The sequence below is a fragment of the Petromyzon marinus genome, chromosome 74, assembly GCF_048934315.1.
Source record: "Petromyzon marinus isolate PM22_M1 ecotype Great Lakes invasive population chromosome 74, UKy_Petmar_22M1.pri1.0, whole genome shotgun sequence".
NCBI lineage: Eukaryota > Metazoa > Chordata > Hyperoartia > Petromyzontiformes > Petromyzontidae > Petromyzon > Petromyzon marinus.
This window is the reverse complement of record NC_133740.1, coordinates 12,040,230-12,066,649: the sequence shown is the minus strand read 5'-3', so window position 1 is coordinate 12,066,649 and position 26,420 is coordinate 12,040,230. Positions and strand designations below refer to the sequence as shown.

At 51.6% G+C, this 26,420-nt stretch overlaps 1 protein-coding gene across 1 annotated transcript in view; it reads left to right on the top strand.

Annotated features, from left to right (window-relative positions):
- The window catches only part of LOC116957434 (uncharacterized), a 51,561-nt gene extending 25,255 nt beyond the window's left edge, over window positions 1–26,306 (top strand). The window contains exons 4-8 of the mRNA XM_032979575.2: window positions 16,141–16,207; window positions 16,875–16,965; window positions 20,188–20,267; window positions 21,931–22,024; window positions 22,873–26,306. Of these exons, the coding sequence (XP_032835466.2) occupies window positions 16,141–16,207; window positions 16,875–16,965; window positions 20,188–20,267; window positions 21,931–22,024; window positions 22,873–22,950 (410 nt within the window). The 3' untranslated portion in view covers window positions 22,951–26,306. The remainder of the gene's footprint in view (window positions 1–16,140; window positions 16,208–16,874; window positions 16,966–20,187; window positions 20,268–21,930; window positions 22,025–22,872) is intronic.
- The last annotated feature ends 114 nt before the right edge of the window (window positions 26,307–26,420 follow it).

The following is a 26,420-nucleotide window of genomic DNA, read 5'->3' as shown; positions in this document are numbered from 1 at the left end:
CCCCCTGTTCTACAGAGTGAGTGAGTGGAGTTTGTGTGATCTCCCCCTGTTCTACAGAGTGAGTGAGTGGAGTTTGTGTGATCTCCCCCTGTTCTACAGAGTGAGTGGAGTTTGTGTGATCTCCCCCTGTTCTACAGAGTGAGTGAGTGGAGTTTGTGTGATCTCCCCCTGTTCTAGTGAGTGAGTGAGTGGAGTTTGTGTGATCTCCCCCTGTTCTACAGAGTGAGTGGAGTTTGTGTGATCTCCCCCTGTTCTACAGAGTGAGTGAGTGGAGTTTGTGTAATCTCCCCCTGTTCTAGTGAGTGAGTGAGTGGAGTTTGTGTGATCTCCCCCTGTTCTACAGAGTGAGTGAGTGGAGTTTGTGTGATCTCTACTCCTGTTCTACAGAGTGAGTGGAGTTTGTGTGATCTCCCCCTGTTCTACAGAGTGAGTGGAGTTTGTGTGTTCTCCCCCTGTTCTACAGAGTGAGTGGAGTTTGTGTGTTCTCCCCCTGTTCTACAGAGTGAGTGGAGTTTGTGTGATCTCCCCCTGTTCTACAGAGTGAGTGAGTGGAGTTTGTGTGTTCTACCCCTGTTCTACAGAGTGAGTGAGTGGAGTTTGTGTGATCTCCCCCTGTTCTACAGAGTGAGTGGAGTTTGTGTGATCTCCCCCTGTTCTACAGAGTGAGTGAGTGGAGTTTGTGTGATCTCCCCCTGTTCTACAGAGTGAGTGGAGTTTGTGTGATCTCCCCCTGTTCTACAGTGAGTGAGTGGAGTTTGTGTGTTCTACCCCTGTTCTACAGAGAGAGTGAGTGGAGTTTGTGTGATCTCCCCCTGTTCTACAGAGTGAGTGGAGTTTGTGTGATCTCCCCCTGTTCTACAGAGTGAGTGAGTGGAGTTTGTGTGATCTCCCCCTGTTCTACAGAGTGAGTGAGTGGAGTTTGTGTGATCTCCCCCTGTTCTACAGAGTGAGTGGAGTTTGTGTGATCTCCCCCTGTTCTACAGAGTGAGTGAGTGGAGTTTGTGTGTTCTACTCCTGTTCTACAGAGTGAGTGAGTGGAGTTTGTGTGATCTCCCCCTGTTCTACAGAGTGAGTGGGTGAAGTTTGTGTGATCTCCCCCTGTTCTACAGAGTGAGTGAGTGGAGTTTGTGTGATCTCCCCCTGTTCTACAGAGTGAGTGAGTGGAGTTTGTGTGATCTCCCCCTGTTCTACAGAGTGAGTGAGTGGAGTTTGTGTGATCTCCCCCTGTTCTACAGAGTGAGTGGAGTTTGTGTGATCTCCCCCTGTTCTACAGTGAGTGAGTGGAGTTTGTGTGTTCTACCCCTGTTCTACAGAGAGAGTGAGTGGAGTTTGTGTGATCTCCCCCTGTTCTACAGAGTGAGTGAGTGGAGTTTGTGTGATCTCCCCCTGTTCTACAGAGTGAGTGAGTGGAGTTTGTGTGATCTCCCCCTGTTCTACAGAGTGAGTGAGTGGAGTTTGTGTGATCTCCCCCTGTTCTACAGAGTGAGTGGAGTTTGTGTGATCTCCCCCTGTTCTACAGAGTGAGTGAGTGGAGTTTGTGTGATCTCCCCCTGTTCTAGTGAGTGAGTGAGTGGAGTTTGTGTGATCTCCCCCTGTTCTACAGAGTGAGTGGAGTTTGTGTGATCTCCCCCTGTTCTACAGAGTGAGTGAGTGGAGTTTGTGTAATCTCCCCCTGTTCTAGTGAGTGAGTGAGTGGAGTTTGTGTGATCTCCCCCTGTTCTACAGAGTGAGTGAGTGGAGTTTGTGTGATCTCTACTCCTGTTCTACAGAGTGAGTGGAGTTTGTGTGATCTCCCCCTGTTCTACAGAGTGAGTGGAGTTTGTGTGTTCTCCCCCTGTTCTACAGAGTGAGTGGAGTTTGTGTGTTCTCCCCCTGTTCTACAGAGTGAGTGGAGTTTGTGTGATCTCCCCCTGTTCTACAGAGTGAGTGAGTGGAGTTTGTGTGTTCTACCCCTGTTCTACAGAGTGAGTGAGTGGAGTTTGTGTGATCTCCCCCTGTTCTACAGAGTGAGTGGAGTTTGTGTGATCTCCCCCTGTTCTACAGAGTGAGTGAGTGGAGTTTGTGTGTTCTACTCCTGTTCTACAGAGTGAGTGAGTGGAGTTTGTGTGATCTCCCCCTGTTCTACAGAGTGAGTGGGTGAAGTTTGTGTGATCTCCCCCTGTTCTACAGAGTGAGTGAGTGGAGTTTGTGTGATCTCCCCCTGTTCTACAGAGTGAGTGAGTGGAGTTTGTGTGATCTCCCCCTGTTCTACAGAGTGAGTGAGTGGAGTTTGTGTGATCTCCCCCTGTTCTACAGAGTGAGTGGAGTTTGTGTGATCTCCCCCTGTTCTACAGTGAGTGAGTGGAGTTTGTGTGTTCTACCCCTGTTCTACAGAGAGAGTGAGTGGAGTTTGTGTGATCTCCCCCTGTTCTACAGAGTGAGTGGAGTTTGTGTGATCTCCCCCTGTTCTACAGGGTGAGTGAGTGGAGTTTGTGTGATCTCCCCCTGTTCTAGTGAGTGAGTGGAGTTTGTGTGATCTCCCCCTGTTCTACAGAGTGAGTGAGTGGAGTTTGTGTGATCTCCCCCTGTTCTACAGAGTGAGTGAGTGGAGTTTGTGTGATCTCCCCCTGTTCTACAGTGAGTGAGTGGAGTTTGTGTGATCTCCCCCTGTTCTACAGAGTGAGTGAGTGGAGTTTGTGTGATCTCCCCCTGTTCTACAGTGAGTGAGTGGAGTTTGTGTGATCTCCCCCTGTTCTACAGAGTGAGTGAGTGGAGTTTGTGTGATCTCCCCCTGTTCTAGTGAGTGAGTGGAGTTTGTGTGATCTCCCCCTGTTCTACAGAGTGAGTGGAGTTTGTGTGATCTCCCCCTGTTCTACAGAGTGAGTGAGTGGAGTTTGTGTGATCTCCCCCTGTTCTACAGAGTGAGTGGAGTTTGTGTGATCTCCCCCTGTTCTACAGTGAGTGAGTGGAGTTTGTGTGTTCTACCCCTGTTCTACAGAGAGAGTGAGTGGAGTTTGTGTGATCTCCCCCTGTTCTACAGAGTGAGTGGGTGAAGTTTGTGTGATCTCCCCCTGTTCTACAGAGTGAGTGAGTGGAGTTTGTGTGATCTCCCCCTGTTCTACAGAGTGAGTGAGTGGAGTTTGTGTGTTCTACCCCTGTTCTACAGAGAGAGTGAGTGGAGTTTGTGTGTTCTCCCCCTGTTCTACAGAGTGAGTGGAGTTTGTGTGATCTCCCCCTGTTCTACAGAGTGAGTGAGTGGAGTTTGTGTGTTCTACCCCTGTTCTACAGAGTGAGTGAGTGGAGTTTGTGTGATCTCCCCCTGTTCTACAGAGTGAGTGGAGTTTGTGTGATCTCCCCCTGTTCTACAGAGTGAGTGAGTGGAGTTTGTGTGTTCTACTCCTGTTCTACAGAGTGAGTGAGTGGAGTTTGTGTGATCTCCCCCTGTTCTACAGAGTGAGTGGGTGAAGTTTGTGTGATCTCCCCCTGTTCTACAGAGTGAGTGAGTGGAGTTTGTGTGATCTCCCCCTGTTCTACAGAGTGAGTGAGTGGAGTTTGTGTGATCTCCCCCTGTTCTACAGAGTGAGTGAGTGGAGTTTGTGTGATCTCCCCCTGTTCTACAGAGTGAGTGGAGTTTGTGTGATCTCCCCCTGTTCTACAGTGAGTGAGTGGAGTTTGTGTGTTCTACCCCTGTTCTACAGAGAGAGTGAGTGGAGTTTGTGTGATCTCCCCCTGTTCTACAGAGTGAGTGGAGTTTGTGTGATCTCCCCCTGTTCTACAGAGTGAGTGAGTGGAGTTTGTGTGATCTCCCCCTGTTCTACAGAGTGAGTGAGTGGAGTTTGTGTGATCTCCCCCTGTTCTACAGAGTGAGTGGAGTTTGTGTGATCTCCCCCTGTTCTACAGAGTGAGTGAGTGGAGTTTGTGTGATCTCCCCCTGTTCTAGTGAGTGAGTGAGTGGAGTTTGTGTGATCTCCCCCTGTTCTACAGAGTGAGTGGAGTTTGTGTGATCTCCCCCTGTTCTACAGAGTGAGTGAGTGGAGTTTGTGTAATCTCCCCCTGTTCTAGTGAGTGAGTGAGTGGAGTTTGTGTGATCTCCCCCTGTTCTACAGAGTGAGTGAGTGGAGTTTGTGTGATCTCTACTCCTGTTCTACAGAGTGAGTGGAGTTTGTGTGATCTCCCCCTGTTCTACAGAGTGAGTGGAGTTTGTGTGTTCTCCCCCTGTTCTACAGAGTGAGTGGAGTTTGTGTGTTCTCCCCCTGTTCTACAGAGTGAGTGGAGTTTGTGTGATCTCCCCCTGTTCTACAGAGTGAGTGAGTGGAGTTTGTGTGTTCTACCCCTGTTCTACAGAGTGAGTGAGTGGAGTTTGTGTGATCTCCCCCTGTTCTACAGAGTGAGTGGAGTTTGTGTGATCTCCCCCTGTTCTACAGAGTGAGTGAGTGGAGTTTGTGTGTTCTACTCCTGTTCTACAGAGTGAGTGAGTGGAGTTTGTGTGATCTCCCCCTGTTCTACAGAGTGAGTGGGTGAAGTTTGTGTGATCTCCCCCTGTTCTACAGAGTGAGTGAGTGGAGTTTGTGTGATCTCCCCCTGTTCTACAGAGTGAGTGAGTGGAGTTTGTGTGATCTCCCCCTGTTCTACAGAGTGAGTGAGTGGAGTTTGTGTGATCTCCCCCTGTTCTACAGAGTGAGTGGAGTTTGTGTGATCTCCCCCTGTTCTACAGTGAGTGAGTGGAGTTTGTGTGTTCTACCCCTGTTCTACAGAGAGAGTGAGTGGAGTTTGTGTGATCTCCCCCTGTTCTACAGAGTGAGTGGAGTTTGTGTGATCTCCCCCTGTTCTACAGGGTGAGTGAGTGGAGTTTGTGTGATCTCCCCCTGTTCTAGTGAGTGAGTGGAGTTTGTGTGATCTCCCCCTGTTCTACAGAGTGAGTGAGTGGAGTTTGTGTGATCTCCCCCTGTTCTACAGAGTGAGTGAGTGGAGTTTGTGTGATCTCCCCCTGTTCTACAGTGAGTGAGTGGAGTTTGTGTGATCTCCCCCTGTTCTACAGAGTGAGTGAGTGGAGTTTGTGTGATCTCCCCCTGTTCTACAGTGAGTGAGTGGAGTTTGTGTGATCTCCCCCTGTTCTACAGAGTGAGTGAGTGGAGTTTGTGTGATCTCCCCCTGTTCTAGTGAGTGAGTGGAGTTTGTGTGATCTCCCCCTGTTCTACAGAGTGAGTGAGTGGAGTTTGTGTGATCTCCCCCTGTTCTACAGAGTGAGTGAGTGGAGTTTGTGTGATCTCCCCCTGTTCTACAGAGTGAGTGAGTGGAGTTTGTGTGATCTCCCCCTGTTCTACAGTGAGTGAGTGGAGTTTGTGTGATCTCCCCCTGTTCTACAGAGAGAGTGAGTGGAGTTTGTGTGATCTCCCCCTGTTCTACAGAGTGAGTGAGTGGAGTTTGTGTGATCTCCCCCTGTTCTACAGAGTGAGTGAGTGGAGTTTGTGTGATCTCCCCCTGTTCTACAGAGTGAGTGGAGTTTGTGTGATCTCCCCCTGTTCTACAGAGTGAGTGAGTGGAGTTTGTGTGATCTCCCCCTGTTCTAGTGAGTGAGTGAGTGGAGTTTGTGTGATCTCCCCCTGTTCTACAGAGTGAGTGGAGTTTGTGTGATCTCCCCCTGTTCTAGTGAGTGAGTGGAGTTTGTGTGATCTCCCCCTGTTCTACAGAGTGAGTGAGTGGAGTTTGTGTGATCTCCCCCTGTTCTACAGAGTGAGTGAGTGGAGTTTGTGTGATCTCCCCCTGTTCTACAGTGAGTGAGTGGAGTTTGTGTGATCTCCCCCTGTTCTACAGAGTGAGTGAGTGGAGTTTGTGTGATCTCCCCCTGTTCTACAGTGAGTGAGTGGAGTTTGTGTGATCTCCCCCTGTTCTACAGAGTGAGTGAGTGGAGTTTGTGTGATCTCCCCCTGTTCTAGTGAGTGAGTGGAGTTTGTGTGATCTCCCCCTGTTCTACAGAGTGAGTGAGTGGAGTTTGTGTGATCTCCCCCTGTTCTACAGAGTGAGTGAGTGGAGTTTGTGTGATCTCCCCCTGTTCTACAGAGTGAGTGAGTGGAGTTTGTGTGATCTCCCCCTGTTCTACAGTGAGTGAGTGGAGTTTGTGTGATCTCCCCCTGTTCTACAGAGAGAGTGAGTGGAGTTTGTGTGATCTCCCCCTGTTCTACAGAGTGAGTGAGTGGAGTTTGTGTGATCTCCCCCTGTTCTACAGAGTGAGTGAGTGGAGTTTGTGTGATCTCCCCCTGTTCTACAGAGTGAGTGGAGTTTGTGTGATCTCCCCCTGTTCTACAGAGTGAGTGAGTGGAGTTTGTGTGATCTCCCCCTGTTCTAGTGAGTGAGTGAGTGGAGTTTGTGTGATCTCCCCCTGTTCTACAGAGTGAGTGGAGTTTGTGTGATCTCCCCCTGTTCTACAGAGTGAGTGAGTGGAGTTTGTGTGATCTCCCCCTGTTCTAGTGAGTGAGTGAGTGGAGTTTGTGTGATCTCCCCCTGTTCTACAGAGTGAGTGAGTGGAGTTTGTGTGATCTCTACTCCTGTTCTACAGAGTGAGTGGAGTTTGTGTGATCTCCCCCTGTTCTACAGAGTGAGTGGAGTTTGTGTGTTCTCCCCCTGTTCTACAGAGTGAGTGGAGTTTGTGTGTTCTCCCCCTGTTCTACAGAGTGAGTGGAGTTTGTGTGATCTCCCCCTGTTCTACAGAGTGAGTGAGTGGAGTTTGTGTGTTCTACCCCTGTTCTACAGAGTGAGTGAGTGGAGTTTGTGTGATCTCCCCCTGTTCTACAGAGTGAGTGAGTGGAGTTTGTGTGATCTCCCCCTGTTCTACAGTGAGTGAGTGGAGTTTGTGTGATCTCCCCCTGTTCTACAGAGAGAGTGAGTGGAGTTTGTGTGATCTCCCCCTGTTCTACAGTGAGTGAGTGGAGTTTGTGTGATCTCCCCCTGTTCTACAGAGTGAGTGAGTGGAGTTTGTGTGATCTCCCCCTGTTCTACAGAGTGAGTGGAGTTTGTGTGATCTCCCCCTGTTCTACAGTGAGTGAGTGGAGTTTGTGTGTTCTACCCCTGTTCTACAGAGAGAGTGAGTGGAGTTTGTGTGATCTCCCCCTGTTCTACAGAGTGAGTGGAGTTTGTGTGATCTCCCCCTGTTCTACAGAGTGAGTGAGTGGAGTTTGTGTGATCTCCCCCTGTTCTACAGAGTGAGTGAGTGGAGTTTGTGTGATCTCCCCCTGTTCTACAGAGTGAGTGGAGTTTGTGTGATCTCCCCCTGTTCTACAGAGTGAGTGAGTGGAGTTTGTGTGATCTCCCCCTGTTCTAGTGAGTGAGTGAGTGAGTGGAGTTTGTGTGATCTCCCCCTGTTCTACAGAGTGAGTGGAGTTTGTGTGATCTCCCCCTGTTCTACAGAGTGAGTGAGTGGAGTTTGTGTGATCTCCCCCTGTTCTAGTGAGTGAGTGAGTGGAGTTTGTGTGATCTCCCCCTGTTCTACAGAGTGAGTGAGTGGAGTTTGTGTGATCTCTACTCCTGTTCTACAGAGTGAGTGGAGTTTGTGTGATCTCCCCCTGTTCTACAGAGTGAGTGGAGTTTGTGTGTTCTCCCCCTGTTCTACAGAGTGAGTGGAGTTTGTGTGTTCTCCCCCTGTTCTACAGAGTGAGTGGAGTTTGTGTGATCTCCCCCTGTTCTACAGAGTGAGTGAGTGGAGTTTGTGTGTTCTACCCCTGTTCTACAGAGTGAGTGAGTGGAGTTTGTGTGATCTCCCCCTGTTCTACAGAGTGAGTGGAGTTTGTGTGATCTCCCCCTGTTCTACAGAGTGAGTGAGTGGAGTTTGTGTGTTCTACTCCTGTTCTACAGAGTGAGTGAGTGGAGTTTGTGTGATCTCCCCCTGTTCTACAGAGTGAGTGGGTGAAGTTTGTGTGATCTCCCCTGTTCTACAGAGTGAGTGAGTGGAGTTTGTGTGATCTCCCCCTGTTCTACAGAGTGAGTGAGTGGAGTTTGTGTGATCTCCCCCTGTTCTACAGAGTGAGTGAGTGGAGTTTGTGTGATCTCCCCCTGTTCTACAGAGTGAGTGGAGTTTGTGTGATCTCCCCCTGTTCTACAGTGAGTGAGTGGAGTTTGTGTGTTCTACCCCTGTTCTACAGAGAGAGTGAGTGGAGTTTGTGTGATCTCCCCCTGTTCTACAGAGTGAGTGGAGTTTGTGTGATCTCCCCCTGTTCTACAGAGTGAGTGAGTGGAGTTTGTGTGATCTCCCCCTGTTCTACAGAGTGAGTGAGTGGAGTTTGTGTGATCTCCCCCTGTTCTACAGAGTGAGTGGAGTTTGTGTGATCTCCCCCTGTTCTACAGAGTGAGTGAGTGGAGTTTGTGTGATCTCCCCCTGTTCTAGTGAGTGAGTGAGTGGAGTTTGTGTGATCTCCCCCTGTTCTACAGAGTGAGTGGAGTTTGTGTGATCTCCCCCTGTTCTACAGAGTGAGTGAGTGGAGTTTGTGTGATCTCCCCCTGTTCTAGTGAGTGAGTGAGTGGAGTTTGTGTGATCTCCCCCTGTTCTACAGAGTGAGTGAGTGGAGTTTGTGTGATCTCTACTCCTGTTCTACAGAGTGAGTGGAGTTTGTGTGATCTCCCCCTGTTCTACAGAGTGAGTGGAGTTTGTGTGTTCTCCCCCTGTTCTACAGAGTGAGTGGAGTTTGTGTGTTCTCCCCCTGTTCTACAGAGTGAGTGGAGTTTGTGTGATCTCCCCCTGTTCTACAGAGTGAGTGAGTGGAGTTTGTGTGTTCTACCCCTGTTCTACAGAGTGAGTGAGTGGAGTTTGTGTGATCTCCCCCTGTTCTACAGAGTGAGTGGAGTTTGTGTGATCTCCCCCTGTTCTACAGAGTGAGTGAGTGGAGTTTGTGTGTTCTACTCCTGTTCTACAGAGTGAGTGAGTGGAGTTTGTGTGATCTCCCCCTGTTCTACAGAGTGAGTGGGTGAAGTTTGTGTGATCTCCCCCTGTTCTACAGAGTGAGTGAGTGGAGTTTGTGTGATCTCCCCCTGTTCTACAGAGTGAGTGAGTGGAGTTTGTGTGATCTCCCCCTGTTCTACAGAGTGAGTGAGTGGAGTTTGTGTGATCTCCCCCTGTTCTACAGAGTGAGTGGAGTTTGTGTGATCTCCCCCTGTTCTACAGTGAGTGAGTGGAGTTTGTGTGTTCTACCCCTGTTCTACAGAGAGAGTGAGTGGAGTTTGTGTGATCTCCCCCTGTTCTACAGAGTGAGTGGAGTTTGTGTGATCTCCCCCTGTTCTACAGAGTGAGTGAGTGGAGTTTGTGTGATCTCCCCCTGTTCTACAGAGTGAGTGAGTGGAGTTTGTGTGATCTCCCCCTGTTCTACAGAGTGAGTGGAGTTTGTGTGATCTCCCCCTGTTCTACAGAGTGAGTGAGTGGAGTTTGTGTGATCTCCCCCTGTTCTAGTGAGTGAGTGAGTGGAGTTTGTGTGATCTCCCCCTGTTCTACAGAGTGAGTGGAGTTTGTGTGATCTCCCCCTGTTCTACAGAGTGAGTGAGTGGAGTTTGTGTGATCTCCCCCTGTTCTAGTGAGTGAGTGAGTGGAGTTTGTGTGATCTCCCCCTGTTCTACAGAGTGAGTGAGTGGAGTTTGTGTGATCTCTACTCCTGTTCTACAGAGTGAGTGGAGTTTGTGTGATCTCCCCCTGTTCTACAGAGTGAGTGGAGTTTGTGTGTTCTCCCCCTGTTCTACAGAGTGAGTGGAGTTTGTGTGTTCTCCCCCTGTTCTACAGAGTGAGTGGAGTTTGTGTGATCTCCCCCTGTTCTACAGAGTGAGTGAGTGGAGTTTGTGTGTTCTAACCCTGTTCTACAGAGTGAGTGAGTGGAGTTTGTGTGATCTCCCCCTGTTCTACAGAGTGAGTGGAGTTTGTGTGATCTCCCCCTGTTCTACAGAGTGAGTGAGTGGAGTTGGTGTGTTCTACTCCTGTTCTACAGAGTGAGTGAGTGGAGTTTGTGTGATCTCCCCCTGTTCTACAGAGTGAGTGGGTGAAGTTTGTGTGATCTCCCCCTGTTCTACAGAGTGAGTGAGTGGAGGTTGTGTGATCTCCCCCTGTTCTACAGAGTGAGTGAGTGGAGTTTGTGTGATCTCCCCCTGTTCTACAGAGTGAGTGAGTGGAGTTTGTGTGATCTCTACTCCTGTTCTACAGAGTGAGTGGAGTTTGTGTGATCTCCCCCTGTTCTACAGAGTGAGTGGAGTTTGTGTGTTCTCCCCCTGTTCTACAGAGTGAGTGGAGTTTGTGTGTTCTCCCCCTGTTCTACAGAGTGAGTGAAGTTTGTGTGATCTCCCCCTGTTCTACAGAGTGAGTGAGTGGAGTTTGTGTGATCTCCCCCTGTTCTACAGAGTGAGTGAGTGGAGTTTGTGTGATCTCTACTCCTGTTCTACAGTGAGTGAGTGGAGTTTGTGTGATCTCTACTCCTGTTCTACAGAGTGAGTGGGGTTTGTGTGATCTCTCCCTGTTCTACAGAGTGAGTGAGTGGAGTTTGTATGATTATCCCCCTGTTCTACACAGTGAGTGAGTGGAGTTTGTGTGATCTCCCCCTGTTATACAGAGTGAGTGAGTGGAGTTTGTGTGATCTCCCCCTGTTCTACAGAGTGAGTGGAGTTTGTGTGATCTCCCCCTGTTCTATAGAGTGAGTGAGTGGAGTTTGTGTGATCTCCCCCTGTTCTAGTGAGCGAGTGAGTGGAGTTTGTGTGATCTCCCCCTGTTCTACAGTGTGTGAGTGGAGTTTGTGTGATCTCCCCCTGTTCTACAGAGTGAGTGAGTAGAGTTTGTGTGATCTCCCCCTGTTCTACAGAGTGAGTGAGTGGAGTTTGTGTGATCTCCCCCTGTTCTAGTGAGTGAGTGAGTGGAGTTTGTGTGATCTCCCCCTGTTCTACAGAGTGAGTGAGTGGAGTTTGTGTGATCTCCCCCTGTTCTACAGAGTGAGTGAGTGGAGTTTGTGTGATCTCCCCCTGTTCTACAGAGTGAGTGAGTGGAGTTTGTGTGATCTCTACTCCTGTTCTACAGAGTGAGTGAGTGGAGTTTGTATGATCTCCCCCTGTTCTACAGAGTAAGTGAGTGGAGTTTGTGTGATCTCCCCCTGTTCTAGTGAGCGAGTGAGTGGAGTTTGTGTGATCTCCCCCTGTTCTAGTGAGCGAGTGAGTGGAGTTTGTGTGATCTCCCCCTGTTCTACAGTGTGTGAGTGGAGTTTGTATGTTCTACCCCTGTTCTACAGAGTGAGTGGGTGGAGTTTGTGTGATCTCCCCCTGTTCTACAGAGTGAGTGAGTGGAGTTTGTGTGATCTCTACTCCTGTTCTACAGTGAGTGAGTGGAGTTTGTGTGATCTCTACTCCTGTTCTACAGAGTGAGTGGGGTTTGTGTGATCTCCCCCTGTTCTACAGAGTGAGTGAGTGGAGTTTGTATGATTATCCCCCTGTTCTACACAGTGAGTGAGTGGAGTTTGTGTGATCTCCCCCTGTTATACAGAGTGAGTGAGTGGAGTTTGTGTGATCTCCCCCTGTTCTACAGAGTGAGTGGAGTTTGTGTGATCTCCCCCTGTTCTATAGAGTGAGTGAGTGGAGTTTGTGTGATCTCCCCCTGTTCTAGTGAGCGAGTGAGTGGAGTTTGTGTGATCTCCCCCTGTTCTACAGTGTGTGAGTGGAGTTTGTGTGATCTCCCCCTGTTCTACAGAGTGAGTGAGTAGAGTTTGTGTGATCTCCCTCTGTTCTACAGAGTGAGTGAGTGGAGTTTGTGTGATCTCCCCCTGTTCTACAGTGTGTGAGTGGAGTTTGTGTGATCTCCCCCTGTTCTACAGAGTGAGTGAGTAGAGTTTGTGTGATCTCCCCCTGTTCTACAGAGTGAGTGAGTGGAGTTTGTGTGATCTCCCCCTGTTCTAGTGAGTGAGTGAGTGGAGTTTGTGTGATCTCCCCCTGTTCTACAGAGTGAGTGAGTGGAGTTTGTGTGATCTCCCCCTGTTCTACAGAGTGAGTGAGTGGAGTTTGTGTGATCTCTACTCCTGTTCTACAGAGTGAGTGAGTGGAGTTTGTATGATCTCCCCCTGTTCTACAGAGTGAGTGAGTGGAGTTTGTGTGATCTCCCCCTGTTCTACAGAGTGAGTGGGTGGAGTTTGTGTGATCTCCCCCTGTTCTACATAGTGAGTGAGTGGAGTTTGTGTGATCTCCCCCTGTTCTACAGAGTGAGTGAGTGGAATTTGTGTGATCTCCCCCTGTTCTACAGAGTGAGTGAGTGGAGTTTGTGTGTTCTACCCCTGTTCTAGTGAGTGAGTGAGTGGAGTTTGTGTGATCTCCCCCTGTTCTACAGAGTGAGTGAGTGGAGTTTGTGTGATCTCTACTCCTGTTCTACAGAGTGAGTGAGTGGAGTTTGTATGATCTCCCCCTGTTCTACAGAGTGAGTGAGTGGAGTTTGTGTGATCTCCCCCTGTTCTACAGAGTGAGTGGGTGGAGTTTGTGTGATCTCCCCCTGTTCTACATAGTGAGTGAGTGGAGTTTGTGTGATCTCCCCCTGTTCTACAGAGTGAGTGAGTGGAATTTGTGTGATCTCCCCCTGTTCTACAGAGTGAGTGAGTGGAGTTTGTGTGTTCTACCCCTGTTCTACAGAGTGAGTGAGTGGAGTTTGTGTGATCTCCCCCTGTTCTACAGAGTGAGTGAGTGGAGTTTGTGTGATCTCCCCCTGTTCTACAGAGTGAGTGAGTGGAGTTTGTGTGATCTCTACTCCTGTTCTACAGAGTGAGTGAGTGGAGTTTGTATGATCTCCCCCTGTTCTACAGAGTGAGTGAGTGGAGTTTGTGTGATCTCCCCCTGTTCTACAGAGTGAGTGGGTGGAGTTTGTGTGATCTCCCCCTGTTCTACAGAGTGAGTGAGTGGAGTTTGTGTGATCTCCCCCTGTTCTACAGAGTGAGTGAGTGGAGTTTGTGTGATCTACCCCTGTTCTACAGAGTGAGTGAGTGGAGTTTGTGTGATCTCCCCCTGTTCTACAGAGTGAGTGTGTGGAGTTTGTGTGTCCTACCCCTGTTCTACAGAGTGAGTGAGTGGAGTTTGTGTGATCTCCCCCTGTTCTACAGAGTGAGTGTGTGGAGTTTGTGTGATCTCCCCCTGTTCTACAGAGTCAGTGAGTGGAGTTTGTGTGATCTCCCCCTGTTCTACAGAGTGAGTGAGTGGAGTTTGTGTGATCTCCCCCTGTTCTACAGAGTGAGTGAGTGGAGTTTGTGTGATCTCCCCCTGTTCTACAGAGTGAGTGGAGTTTGTGTGATCTCCCCCTGTTCTACAGAGTGAGTGAGTGGAGTTTGTGTGATCTCCCCCTGTTCTACAGAGTGAGTGAGTGGAGTTTGTGTGATCTACCCCTGTTCTACAGAGTGAGTGAGTGGAGTTTGTGTGATCTCCCCCTGTTCTACAGAGTGAGTGAGTGGAGTTTGTGTGGTCTCCCCCTGTTCTACACAGTGAGTGAGTGGAGTTTGTGTTCTACCCCTGTTCTACAGAGTGAGTGGAGTTTGTGTGTTCTACTCCTGTTCTACAGTGAGTGAGTGGAGTTTGTATGATCTCCCCCTGTTCTACAGAGTGAGTGGAGTTTGTGTGATCTCCCCCTGTTCTACAGAGTGAGTGAGTGGAGTTTGTGTGATCTCCCCCTGTTCTACAGAGTGAGTGAGTGGAGTTTGTGTGATCTCCCCCTGTTCTACAGAGTGAGTGTGTGGAGTTTGTGTGATCTCCCCCTGTTCTACAGAGTGAGTGAGTGGAGTTTGTGTGATCTCCCCCTGTTCTACAGAGTGAGTGAGTGGAGTTTGTGTGATCTCTCCCTGTTCTACAGAGTGAGTGTGTGGAGTTTGTGTGATCTCCCCCTGTTCTACAGAGTGAGTGAGTGGAGTTTGTGTGTTCTACCCCTGTTCTACAGAGCGAGTGGAGTTTGTATGATCTCCCCCTGTTCTACAGAGTGAGTGAGTGGAGTTTGTGTGATCTCCCCCTGTTCTAGTGAGTGAGTGAGTGGAGTTTGTGTGATCTCCCCCTGTTCTACAGAGTGAGTGGAGTTTGTATGATCTCCCCCTGTTCTACACAGTAAGAGTGAGTGGAGTTTGTGTGATCTCCCCCTGTTCTACAGAGTGAGTGAGTGGAGTTTGTGTGATCTACCCCTGTTCTACAGAGTGAGTGAGTGGAGTTTGTGTGATCTCCCCCTGTTCTACAGAGTGAGTGAGTGGAGTTTGTGTGGTCTCCCCCTGTTCTACACAGTGAGTGAGTGGAGTTTGTGTTCTACCCCTGTTCTACAGAGTGAGTGGAGTTTGTGTGTTCTACTCCTGTTCTACAGTGAGTGAGTGGAGTTTGTATGATCTCCCCCTGTTCTACAGAGTGAGTGGAGTTTGTGTGATCTCCCCCTGTTCTACAGAGTGAGTGAGTGGAGTTTGTGTGATCTCCCCCTGTTCTACAGAGTGAGTGAGTGGAGTTTGTGTGATCTCCCCCTGTTCTACAGAGTGAGTGTGTGGAGTTTGTGTGATCTCCCCCTGTTCTACAGAGTGAGTGAGTGGAGTTTGTGTGATCTCCCCCTGTTCTACAGAGTGAGTGAGTGGAGTTTGTGTGATCTCCCCCTGTTCTACAGAGTGAGTGAGTGGAGTTTGTGTGATCTCCCCTTGTTCTAGTGAGTGAGTGAGTGGAGTTTGTGTGATCTCCCCCTGTTCTACAGAGTGAGTGAGTGGAGTTTGTGTGTTCTACTCCTGTTCTACAGAGTGAGTGAGTGGAGTTTGTGTGATCTCCCCCTGTTCTACAGAGTGAGTGAGTGGAGTTTGTGTGATCTTCCCCTGTTCTACAGAGTGAGTGAGTGGAGTTTGTGTGATCTACCCCTGTTCTACAGAGTGAGTGAGTGGAGTTTGTGTGATCTCCCCCTGTTCTACAGAGTGAGTGAGTGGAGTTTGTGTGATCTCCCACTGCTCTACTGAGTGAGTGAGTGGAGTTTGTCTGATCTCCCCCCTATTGTACACAGAGAGGGAGAGAGCGTTCGTGATGGGGCTGTTGTGGAAGAAGTGGTGAGGTTTCCATACCTGGGCAGGGTGCTCATGACCAGCTCCGGTTTTATAGCAGAAGTCTCACAATCAGTCGAGCGCCATTATCTTCTCATCGGCTGACTAACGCTGTGTTGAAGCTTCCTGGCTCTATTGCTCCACGCGAAGCTTCGGGTCTTCTCAGTCACGGCCATGCCCTTCCTTCTCTATGTGGACCCCTCGAATGGAACATGTTCGCCGGTTAGAAACATTTAGGCTCGCCTGCCTACGATCCATCCTGGGTTTAACCAGCCTGGATTTTGTGAGGAGGTCACATCCTTTTAAAGATCTGGACACAGTCACATCGGTGAGCTCCTCCGGCAGGCGAGGCTGCGTTGTCTGGGCCATGTAGGCCGCATGCCCAGTCACCGCATGCCCAAGCAACTTCTGTTTGGCCGGATAAAGAGAGCTAACTGGGCGCGGCATGGGCTAGAGAAGAGATGGAGTGATGTGGTACAGGAGGACGTGGAGCTGAGTGGACTTGCTGAAGACCGGTACCAGCGGTGTCAAGATCAGCCTCTGTGGAGGAGGCTCGTGAAGGACGCTACTGGGCAGTTGGAGGCAGTCGCCCTCCAGCAACAACGGAGGGCGGAGGAGCGACGCTCACAACAACGAGCGGAGCGCCGGGTGGCTAAAACACAGCAGGTTGGCACAGTAGGGGGTGTAGCTGTAGTGCATCTGCCAGTCATCTCAGTCAACCCATGGCACGTGCTGGGTCTGTCCCGTGACCTCCTCCTGTCAGCGAACCTTCGACACTTCACGTGATAGCCTCGGAGTGCACCTAGCCTGGCACAGGCGCCGTGGTGACGTCACCGCCGCTTAGAGCCAAATGGCGGTGGTTGTTGTTGTTGTTGTTGAGTGACAATTATTTGAACCGGTCCTGGGCCTCCCCTAGTCCGACTCAGCCTGGAATGTGTACCGGCTGTGGAGCGCAGTAAACTTCTCCACTGGGGAGACACAGGAGGCTCGGGTGGTGCCGGCCACTCCGCTACTCCTCGTGCGCCGTGCCGGCTTCCGTAAGCGCTGCTACCGCTGGTGATGCTCGCTAACAGCACTCGGCCCGACAATCTGTCAAAGGCTACCTGGGTGACCTTTGTCTCTTGTGTGCCTGGCACAGTGGCGGCGATGGTGAGCACCGTGGCGGCGGTGTCTGCCCTCGTAACCATGGCAGCATGCTGGTACAGGTGAGCCAACAACCACCACCATCATCCCCACTTCCATCGCCACCACCGCCACCACCACTGCCACCCCCACCAGTACCACCACCACTACCAGCACCACCACCTCCATCACCACTTCCACTACCACCACCACCACTACCACCACCGCCACCACAACCGCCACCAAAACTACCGCCACCACCGCCACCACCACCACCACCACCGCCACCACCACCTCCATCACCACTTCCACTATCGCCACCGCCACCACAACCGCCACCAAAACTGCTGCCGCCACCACCGCCACCGCCACCACCACCACCTCCATCACCACTTCCACCACCGCCACCACCGTATGTATATATGCGGAGCGTTAGTGCAGTGGTTAGCGCTACGCTGCGCTACGAACCCAGCGACTTGAATTAAATTCCCGCTCACGACCAACACCGGTGACGATTATCTGAATCGATCCTGGGCCTCCCCTAGGTCGACTCAGCCTCAAATGGGTACCTGGTGCGGTGCGCAGTAAACATCGCCACTGGGGAGACAAAGGCGGCCGGGCGTGGTGCTGCTGGCCACCAGCCCCCTCGTGTGCCACCGTGCCGGCCTGCATAGGCGCTGCCGCTCGCCACGAACAGCACTTGCCCCGACAGTCTTGTGAAGGCTACGCGGGGGACCTTTGTCTTTGCAGGCTGCACCGTGTGGGCGGCATGGTGCAGAAGGCAGACTACAGGGAGTGCAGCGCACACTCGCCCGGCTCGCACAGACCCCCAACGCTGCCGGTACGCAGGTCATCACCGCTGTGTGTGTCGTGTGGTGTGTGTGGTGTGTGTGGTGTGTGTGTGGTGTGTGTGGTGTGTGTGTGGTGTGTGGTGTGTGTATGGTGTGTCGTGTGTGTGTCGTGTGTCGTGTGTGTGGTGTGTGGTGTGTGTGGTGTGTCGTGTGTGTGGTGTGTCGTGTGTGTGTCGTGTGTCGTGTGTTGTGTATGGTGTGTCGTGTGTGTGGTGTGTGTGTCGTGTGTGTGGTGTGTCGTGTGGTGTGTCGTGTGTGTGGTGTGTCGTGTGTGTGGTGTGTCGTGTGTGTGGTGTGTCGTGTGTGTGGTGCGTCGTGTGTGTGGTGTGTCGTGTGTGTGTTGTGTCGTGTGTGTGGTGTGCCGTGTGTGTGGTGTGTCGTGTGTCGTGTGTGTCGTGTGTCGTGTGTGTGTGTTGTGTCGTGTGTGTGGTGCGTCGTGTGTGTGGTGTGTCGTGTGTGTGTTGTGTCGTGTGTGGTGTGCCGTGTGTGTGGTGTGTCGTGTGTCGTGTGTGTCGTGTGTGTGGTGTGTCGTGTGTGTGGTGTGTCGTGTGTGTGTCGTGTGTGTGGTGTGTCGTGTGTGTGTCGTGTGTGTGGTGTGTCGTGTGTTGTGTCGTGTGTTGTGTGGTGTGTGTGTGGTGTGTCGTGTGTGTGGTGTGTCGTGTGTGTGGTGTGTCGTGTGTGTGTGGTGTGTGTGTGTGGTGTGTCGTGTGTGTGGTGTGTCGTGTGTGTGGTGTGTCGTGTGTGTGGTGTGTCGTGTGTGTGGTGTGTGTGTCGTGTGTGTGGTGTGTGTTGTGTCGTGTGTGTGGTGTGTCGTGTGTGTGGTGTGTGTTGTGTCGTGTGTGTGGTGTGTCGTGTGTCGTGTGGTGTGTGTGTGGTGTGTCGTGTGTGTGGTGTGTCGTGTGTGTGTATGGTGTGTCGTGTGTGTGGTGTGTCGTGTGTGTCGTGTGTGTGGTGTGTCGTGTGTGTGGTGTGTCGTGTGTGTGGTGTGTCGTGTGTTATGTGCTGTGTGTGTCGTGTGTGTGGTGTGTCGTGTGTTATGTGCTGTGTGTGTCGTGTGTGTGGTGTGTCGTGTGTTATGTGCTGTGTGTTATGTGCTGTGTGTTATGTGCTGTGTGTTATGTACTGTGTGTCGTGTGTGTGTCGTGTGTGTGGTGTGTGTTGTGCCGTGTGTGTGTTGTGTACTGTGTGTCGTGTGTGTGTGTGTGGTGTGTGTTGTGTCGTGTGTGTGTGTTGTGTACTGTGTGTCGTGTGTGTGTCATGTGTTATGTGCTGTGTGTGTGGTGTGTGTTGTGTTGTGTACTGTGTGTGTTGTGTGTGTGTTGTGTACTGTGTGTCGTGTGTGTGTGTGTGTGTCGTGTGTGTGTGTTGTGTTGCGCTGTCCTCCAGACAGGCTGGTCCCTTCACTTGATGAAGGCCGCTTGTGTTGTGGCCGAAACGTCGTGATTTTTTGTTATTTTATTTTCACCTACGTGACTTTACCCAATAGAACCAAAGAGTATGTTGTGTTTGTGTCGTGTGTGTGTGTGTCGTGTTTTTTTCCGAGTAAATCATAATTGAGTCGACGTGTTTCACAGACTTGGCCTGCACTTGTTTCATCGAAGAGACCGCTGTGGCTGCGTGGTCTAGCCTAGGGGCACCCCCAGTGGCAGCTGGGAGTGCCCCTCGGCTTGTTTGTGAGAGTTTGTGTGGTTTTGCTGTTCCTCCTCCTCCGTTGAAGGAGCGCAGACTGCCGTGGCGTTGGCTGTGTGCTCCGTCATTTGGGTTGCACGGCCACAGACTCACTCCTGCGGCTTGGCTGTTACATCTCTCTATAGATCTCTACGGTGCACTGTGTCTCTCTGTGTCTGTGTCCTGTGTGTGTACAGCGTGTGTCTCTCTGTGTCTGTGTCCTGTGTGTGTACAGCGTGTGTCTCTCTGTGTCTGTGTCCTGTATGTGTACAGCGTGTGTCTCTCTGTCTGTGTCCTGTGTGTGTACAGCGTGTGTCTGTCTGTGTCCTGTGCGTGTACAGCGTGTGTCTCTCTGTGTCCTGTGTGTGTATGGCGTGTGTCTCTCTGTGTCTGTGTCCTGTGTGTGTACAGCGTGTGTCTCTCTGTGTCTGTGTCCTGTGCGTGTACAGCGTGTGTCTCTCTGTGTCTGTGCGTGTACAGCGTGTGTCTCTCTGTGTCTGTGTCCTGTGCGTGTACAGCGTGTGTCTCTCTGTGTCCTGTGTGTGTACAGCGTGTGTGTCTGTGTCCTGTGCGTGTACAGCGTGTGTCTCTCTGTGTCCTGTCCGTGTACAGCGTGTGTCTCTCTGTCTGTGTCTGTGTCCTGTGTGTGTACAGCGTGTGTCTCTCTGTCTGTGTCCTGTGTGTGTACAGCGTGTGTGTCTGTGTCCTGTCCGTGTACAGCGTGTGTCTCTCTGTCTGTGTCCTGTGTGTGTACAGCGTGTGTCTCTCTGTCTGTGTCCTGTGTGTGTACAGCGTGTGTCTCTCTGTGTCTGTGTCCTGTGTGTGTACAGCGTGTGTCTCTCTGTGTCTGTGTCCTGTGTGTGTACAGCGTGTCTCTCTGTGTCCTGTGTGTGTACAGCGTGTGTCTCTCTGTGTCTGTGTCCTGTGTGTGTACAGCGTGTGTCTCTGTGTCTGTGTCCTGTGCGTGTACAGCGTGTGTCTCTCTGTGTCTGTCTCCTGTGTGTGTACAGCGTGTGTCTCTCTGTGTCTGTGTCCTGTGTGTGTACAGCGTGTGTCTCTGTGTCCTGTGTGTGTACAGCGTGTGTCTCGCTGTGTCCTGTGTGTGTACAGCGTGTGTCTCGCTGTGTCCTGTGTGTGTACAGCGTGTGTCTCTCTGTGTCTGTGTCCTGTGTGTGTACAGCGTATGTCTCTCTGTGTCTGTGTCCTGTGCGTGTACAGCGTGTGTCTCTCTGTGTCTGTGTCCTGTGTGTGTACAGCGTGTGTCTCTCTGTCTGTGTCCTGTCCGTGTACAGCGTGTGTCTCTCTGTGTCTGTGTCCTGTGTGTGTACAGCGTGTCTCTCTGTGTCTGTGTCCTGTGTGTGTACAGCGTGTGTCTCTCTGTGTCTGTGTCCTGTCCGTGTACAGCGTGTATCTCTCTGTGTCTGTGTCCTGTGTGTGTACAGCGTGTGTCTCTCTGTGTTTGTGTCCTGAGTGTGTACAGCGTGTGTCTCTCTGTGTCTGTGAAGGCCATACAGAGAGTCCGTCTTTGTCTTGTGTGTGTACAGCGTGCAGACAGCAGGCTGGCTCACAGGGCCCAGCTGTATCACTACCAGCAGAAGAGACAGCAGCTTATGGCTATGGACAGGTAGGTGTACGTGTGTGTGTGCATATACAACAACAACAACAACCGCCATTCGCCACTAAGTGGTGGTGACATCACCACGGCGCTTGTGCCAGGCTATGTGCAGGTTAAGGCCATGTCAAGTGTCGAACGCCCGCTGGCAGGAGGTCACAGGACAGACTCAGGTGCCATGGGTTGACTGAGAGGACTGGCCGATGCACCACTGTTTTAGCCGCCCGGCGCTCCGCTCGTTGTTGTGAGCGTCGCTCCTCCGCCCTCCGTTGTTGTTGGAGGGCGACTACCTCCAACTGCCCAGTAGCGTCCTTCACGAGCCTCCTCTACAGAGGCCGATCTTGACACCGCTGGTACCAGTCATCGGCAAGTCCACTCAGCTCCACGTCCTCCTGTACCACATCACTCCATCTCTTTTCTAGCCCGTGCCGCACCCGTTTAGCCCCCTCGATCTGGCCGAACAAAAGCTGTTTCGGCATGCGGTGGCTGGGCATGCGGGCTACATGACCCAGCCAACGCAGCCTTGCCTGCCGGAGGAGCTCACCGATGGGACCTTGCCCAGATCTTTCAAGGATTTGTGAGCTCCTCACACAATCCAGTCTGGTTAAAACCAGGATGGATCGTAGGCAGGCTAGCAGAAATGTTTCTAACCGGCGAAGATGTTCCATTAGGGGGGTCCACGTTTCGCAAGCGTAGAGAAGGGAGGGAATGACCGTGGCCGAGAAGACCTGAAGCTTAGTGCGGAGCAACAGACCAGGTAGCTTCCACACAGCGTTACGCAACCGATGAAAAGATATTGCTGCTCGACTGATTCGGAGTCAGACCTCTGCTGTTAAACTGGAGCCGGTCATAAGCACACTGCCCACACACACACACAGACACACAGAGACACACAGAGACACACAGAGACACACAGACACACAGAGACACACAGAGACACACACAGAGACACACAGACACACACACACAGAGACACACACACAGAGACACACAGACACACAGAGACACGCAGACACAGAGACACACAGACACAGAGACACAGACACACACAGAGACACAGACACACAGAGACACACAGACACACAGAGACACACAGACACACAGAGACACACAGACACAGAGACACACAGACACAGAGACACAGACACACTGAGACACAGACACAGAGACACACAGACACACACAGACACAGAGACACACAAACACAGAGACACAGACACACTGAGACACACAGACACAGAGACACACACACACAGACGCACAGACACAGAGACACACAGACACACACAGACACACAGACACACAGAGACACAGAGACACAGAGACACACAGAGACACACAGACACAGAGACACACAGACACAGACACAGAGACACACAGAGACACACAGACACAGAGACACACTGAGACACACAGAGACACACAGACACACACACAGACACAGAGACACACAGAGACACACAGACACACGGAGACACACAGACACACGGAGACACACAGAGACACACAGAGACACAGAGACACACTGAGACACACAGACACAGAGACACACTGAGACACACAGACACAGAGACACACAGAGACACACAGAGACACAGAGACACACAGAGACACACTGAGACACACAGAGACAAGACTGAGTGCACTCACGGCCGCACTGCCGCCCGTCCCGCAGGGAGACGGAGGAGTCGCAGACCCCCAACTCGCTCACCGACTCGGAGAACGAGGAGGGGGACATCACCGTGTACGAGTGCCCCGGCCTCGCGCCGGTGAGGCGGTGGTGGGGCCGCGGTGATGGTGGCGGTGTAGTGATGCTGATGTTTTTGCTGTGGTGATGGTAGTGGTGATGTTGTTACTGTGGTGATGGTGGTGATGTTGTTACTGTGGTGATGGTGGTGATGGTGGCGGTGTGGTAGGTGGTGATGTTGCAGTGGTGATGTTTTTTTTCTGCGGTGATGGTTGTGATGGTGGTGATGGTGTTGGTGCAGTAATGGTAATACTGCTGCGGTGATGGTGGTGATATTGTCGCTGTGGTGATGGTGGTGATGTTTTTTGCTGTGGTGGTGATGGTGGTGATGTGTTGCCGTGGTGATGGTGGTGATGTTGTTGCTGTGGTGATGGTCGTGATGGTGGTGGTGATGTATTCCTGTGGTGATGGTGATGATGTCGTTGCTGTGGTGATGGTGGTGATGTCGCTGTGGTGATGGTGGTGATGATGTCGTTGTTGTGGTGATGGTAGTGGTGATGTTGTTGCTGTGGTGATGGTGGTGATGTTGTTGCTGTGGTGATGATGTTGTTGTTGTGGTGATGGTAGTGGTGATGTTGTTGTTGTGGTGATGGTGGTGATGATGTTGTTGTGGTAATGGTAGTGGTGATGGTGGTGTGTGATGTTGTTGCTGTGGTGATGGTGGTGATGATGTTGTTGTGGTGATGGTAGTGGTGATGTTGTTGTGGTGATGGTGGTGATGATGATGTTGTTGTGGTAATGGTAGTGGTGATGGTGATGGTGGTGATGATGTTGTTGTTGTGGTGATGGTAGTGGTGAAGGTGGTGATGGTGGTGGTGATGGTGGCGATGGTGGTGATGGTGCGTGTGTGTGTGTGTGTCCGTGTCACAGACTGGGGAGATGGAAGTGAACAACCCACTGTTTGACGAGATGAGAGCCAACTCACCCTCACACACACCCGGCCGCTAACACCCAGCACTGACACACACACATATGTACACACACACGTACACACACCTACACACACACATGTACACACACACATGTACACACATACACACACGTACACACTCGCAACTACACACCCACTAAGATTCATACATATAACAAGAACAGCGTCACCACAGGGCTCCTGTGCCAGGCTAGGTGCACGCCGAGGCTCTCATGTGAAGTGTCGAAGGCTCTCTGCTGACAGGAGGAGGTCACGGGACAGACCCTGCAGGTGCCATGGGCTGGCTGACTGCTCATGAGGACACTGCCCAGGTATGGGCAACTCTCCACCCTCTGCACAACTGCCCCGCCACTCATGGGAGTTCGAGTGAGACTGAGGGCAAGGCCCCATCTCTGAATGGCAAGCTCCAGGCGCAGCGTCCATCTCCTCCGAGTGAGCAGCAGTCGCGAGACGATCAGCAGCAGCGGCAGCGGCGTATATGCCGTGGTTGGCCTCCCGTTATTAGGAATTCACTGGAGCTGTACACTATAGAACACACACACACACTACCACACACACACACTCACACACACTCACACACACACTACCACCACACACACTACCACACACACACACTACCACACACACTACCACACACACAAACAACAACAAAAACCGCCATTCGCCACTAAGTGGCGGTGACGTCACCACGATGCTTGTGCCAGGCCATGTGCACATTGAGGCCACGTGGAGTGTCGAACGCCCGCTGGCAGGAGGTCACGGGGCAGACCCAGGTGTCACGGGTCGACTGACTGAGATGACGGGCTGATGCACCACCTGTGCCCCCTACTTTGCCAACCTGCTGTGCTTTAGCCACCCGGCGCTCCGCTCGTTATTGTGAGCGTTGCTCCTCCGCCCTCCATTGTTGTTGGAGGGCGACTGCCTCCAACTGCCCAGTAGCGTCCTTCACGAGCCTCCTCCACAGAGGCCGATCTTGACACCGCTGGTACCGGTCATCGGCAAGTCCACTCAGCTCCACGTCCTCCTGTACCACGTCACTCCATCTTTTCTCTAGCCCATGCCGCGCCCGCTTAGCCCCCTCAATCCGGCCGAACAAAAGCTGTTTCGGCAGGCGGTGGCTGGGCATGCGGGCTACATGACCCAGCCATCGCAGCCTTGCCCACCGGAGGAGCTCACCGATGGGACCTTGCCCAGATCTTTCAAGGATTTGTGAGCTCACACAATCCAGTCTGGTTAAACCCAGGATGGATCGTAGGCAGGCCAGCCTAAATGTTTCTAACCGGCGAAGATGTTCCATTAGGGGGGGTCCACGTTTCGCAAGCGTAGAGAAGGGAGGGAATGACCGTGGCCGAGAAGACCTGAAGCTTAGTGCGGAGCGACAGACCAGGTAGCTTCCACACAGCGTTACGCAACCGATGAAAAGATATTGCCGCTCGACTGATTCGGAGTGAGACCTCTGCTGTTAAACTGGAGCCAGTCATAAGAACACTGCCCAGGTATGGGAAACTCTCCACTCTCTCCACAACTGCCCCATCACCGATTGGGAGTTGTGGGGGTGGAGTGTCCGATGGTACAAAATACCCAGGCAGGTGCTTAGTTTTGGTGGGGCTGATGGTAAGGCCCCACCTCTTAGTGGCACGCTCCAGTCTCAGCAGCAGCGTCTCCAACTCCTCCTCTGAATGAGCAGCTATTACCAAATCATCAGCATACATAACGTGGTTGAGCAATAGGGAGCCATCCCTTGACCGCACCCAGGCATTGATCAGCCTCCCATTATATCTGGACCATATGGAGATTCCCCCGGTACAGCTATTGAAGGCTTCACAAACTACGTGGTCAAAATAGATGTTAAATAATGTGGGAGCCAGAGGACATCCCTGTCGCACCCCGAGGTGTACAGGGAATGGCTCTGACTCCCAGCCACGTAGTTTTACCCGGGCCCGCTCACCATCATGAAGGTCCTTAATGATCGTGAGCAGAGGGTCAGGTACTCCAAAAGCACGAAGAACAACCCAGAGCCCAGGCCTACTGATGGTATCATAGGCCTTGACCAGGTCAATAAAGCAGAGATGTAGGTCTTGTTGGAATTCCCTACACCTCTGCTGTAGCAGACGGACAGAAAATATGGCACTACCACACACACTACCATGCACACTACCACGCACACTACCACGCACACTACCACGCACACTACCACGCACAAAGATCCTCCATATAGCCTAACAGACTGTAGGGGCAAGTGCTGTTAGCGAGCACCTATGAAGGCCGGAACGGTACACGAGGGGGTGGGTGGCCAGCACCACGCCCGACCGCCTTTGTCTCCCTAGTGGCAATGTTTACACACCGCACCAGGTACTCATTTGAGGCTGAGTCGACCTAAGGGAGGCCCGGGACCGGTTCAGATAATCGTCACTGGTGTTGGCCGTGAGCGGGAATCGAACCCGGGTCGCCAGGTTCATAGCGCAGCGCGCTAACCGCTACACTATCGCTCCCCACAATACACTACCACACGCACACACTACCACACACACACTACCACACACACACTACCACACACACACTACCACACACACATACCCACTACCACACACACACACACTACCACACACACACCCACTACCACACACACACTACCACACAGACATACCCACTACCACACACACACACTACCACACACGCACTACCACACACTACTGCACACACTACCACACACACCCACTACCACACACTACCACACACACGCACTACCACACACTACTGCACACACTACCACACACACACACCCACTACCACACACCCACTACCACACACTACTGCACACACTACCACACACACACACTACCACACACTCCCACTACCACACAAACCCACTACCACACACTACTGCACACACTACCACACACACACACACTACCACACACACCCACTACCACACACACACACTACTACACACACACTACCACACACACCCACTACCACACACACACACTACCACACACACACACTACTACACACACCCACTACCACACACCCACTACCACACACTACTGCACACACTACCACACACATACACACTACTACACACACCCACTACCACACACCCACTACCACACACTACTGCACACACACACTACCACACTACCGTTCTACACCAATCGTGCGCACGCTGTATAATTGTCATTTCACGAAACCCATCATGTAAAGAGTTGTTTCACGTCCTATTCTTAAACGTGTGGTGACGTTATTATGATTACGACGATATGATTATTGTTGCTGTTATGATTATTATGATTGCCGTATAAACGTTGTGGTTTGTGATTTCATTGCCGAGTGCAAAATGCTTGAAATTATAATAATAACAATAGTTGTTGTAGTTTTTGTAGTGTCTCGATAACGGTCGCCTCGTTGCTGTCTCGTTCACGCACCAACTTGGTGGACCCACCGAGAGAGACACCCGGGACTCGAACCTAGGTGTGGTGTCATCAAT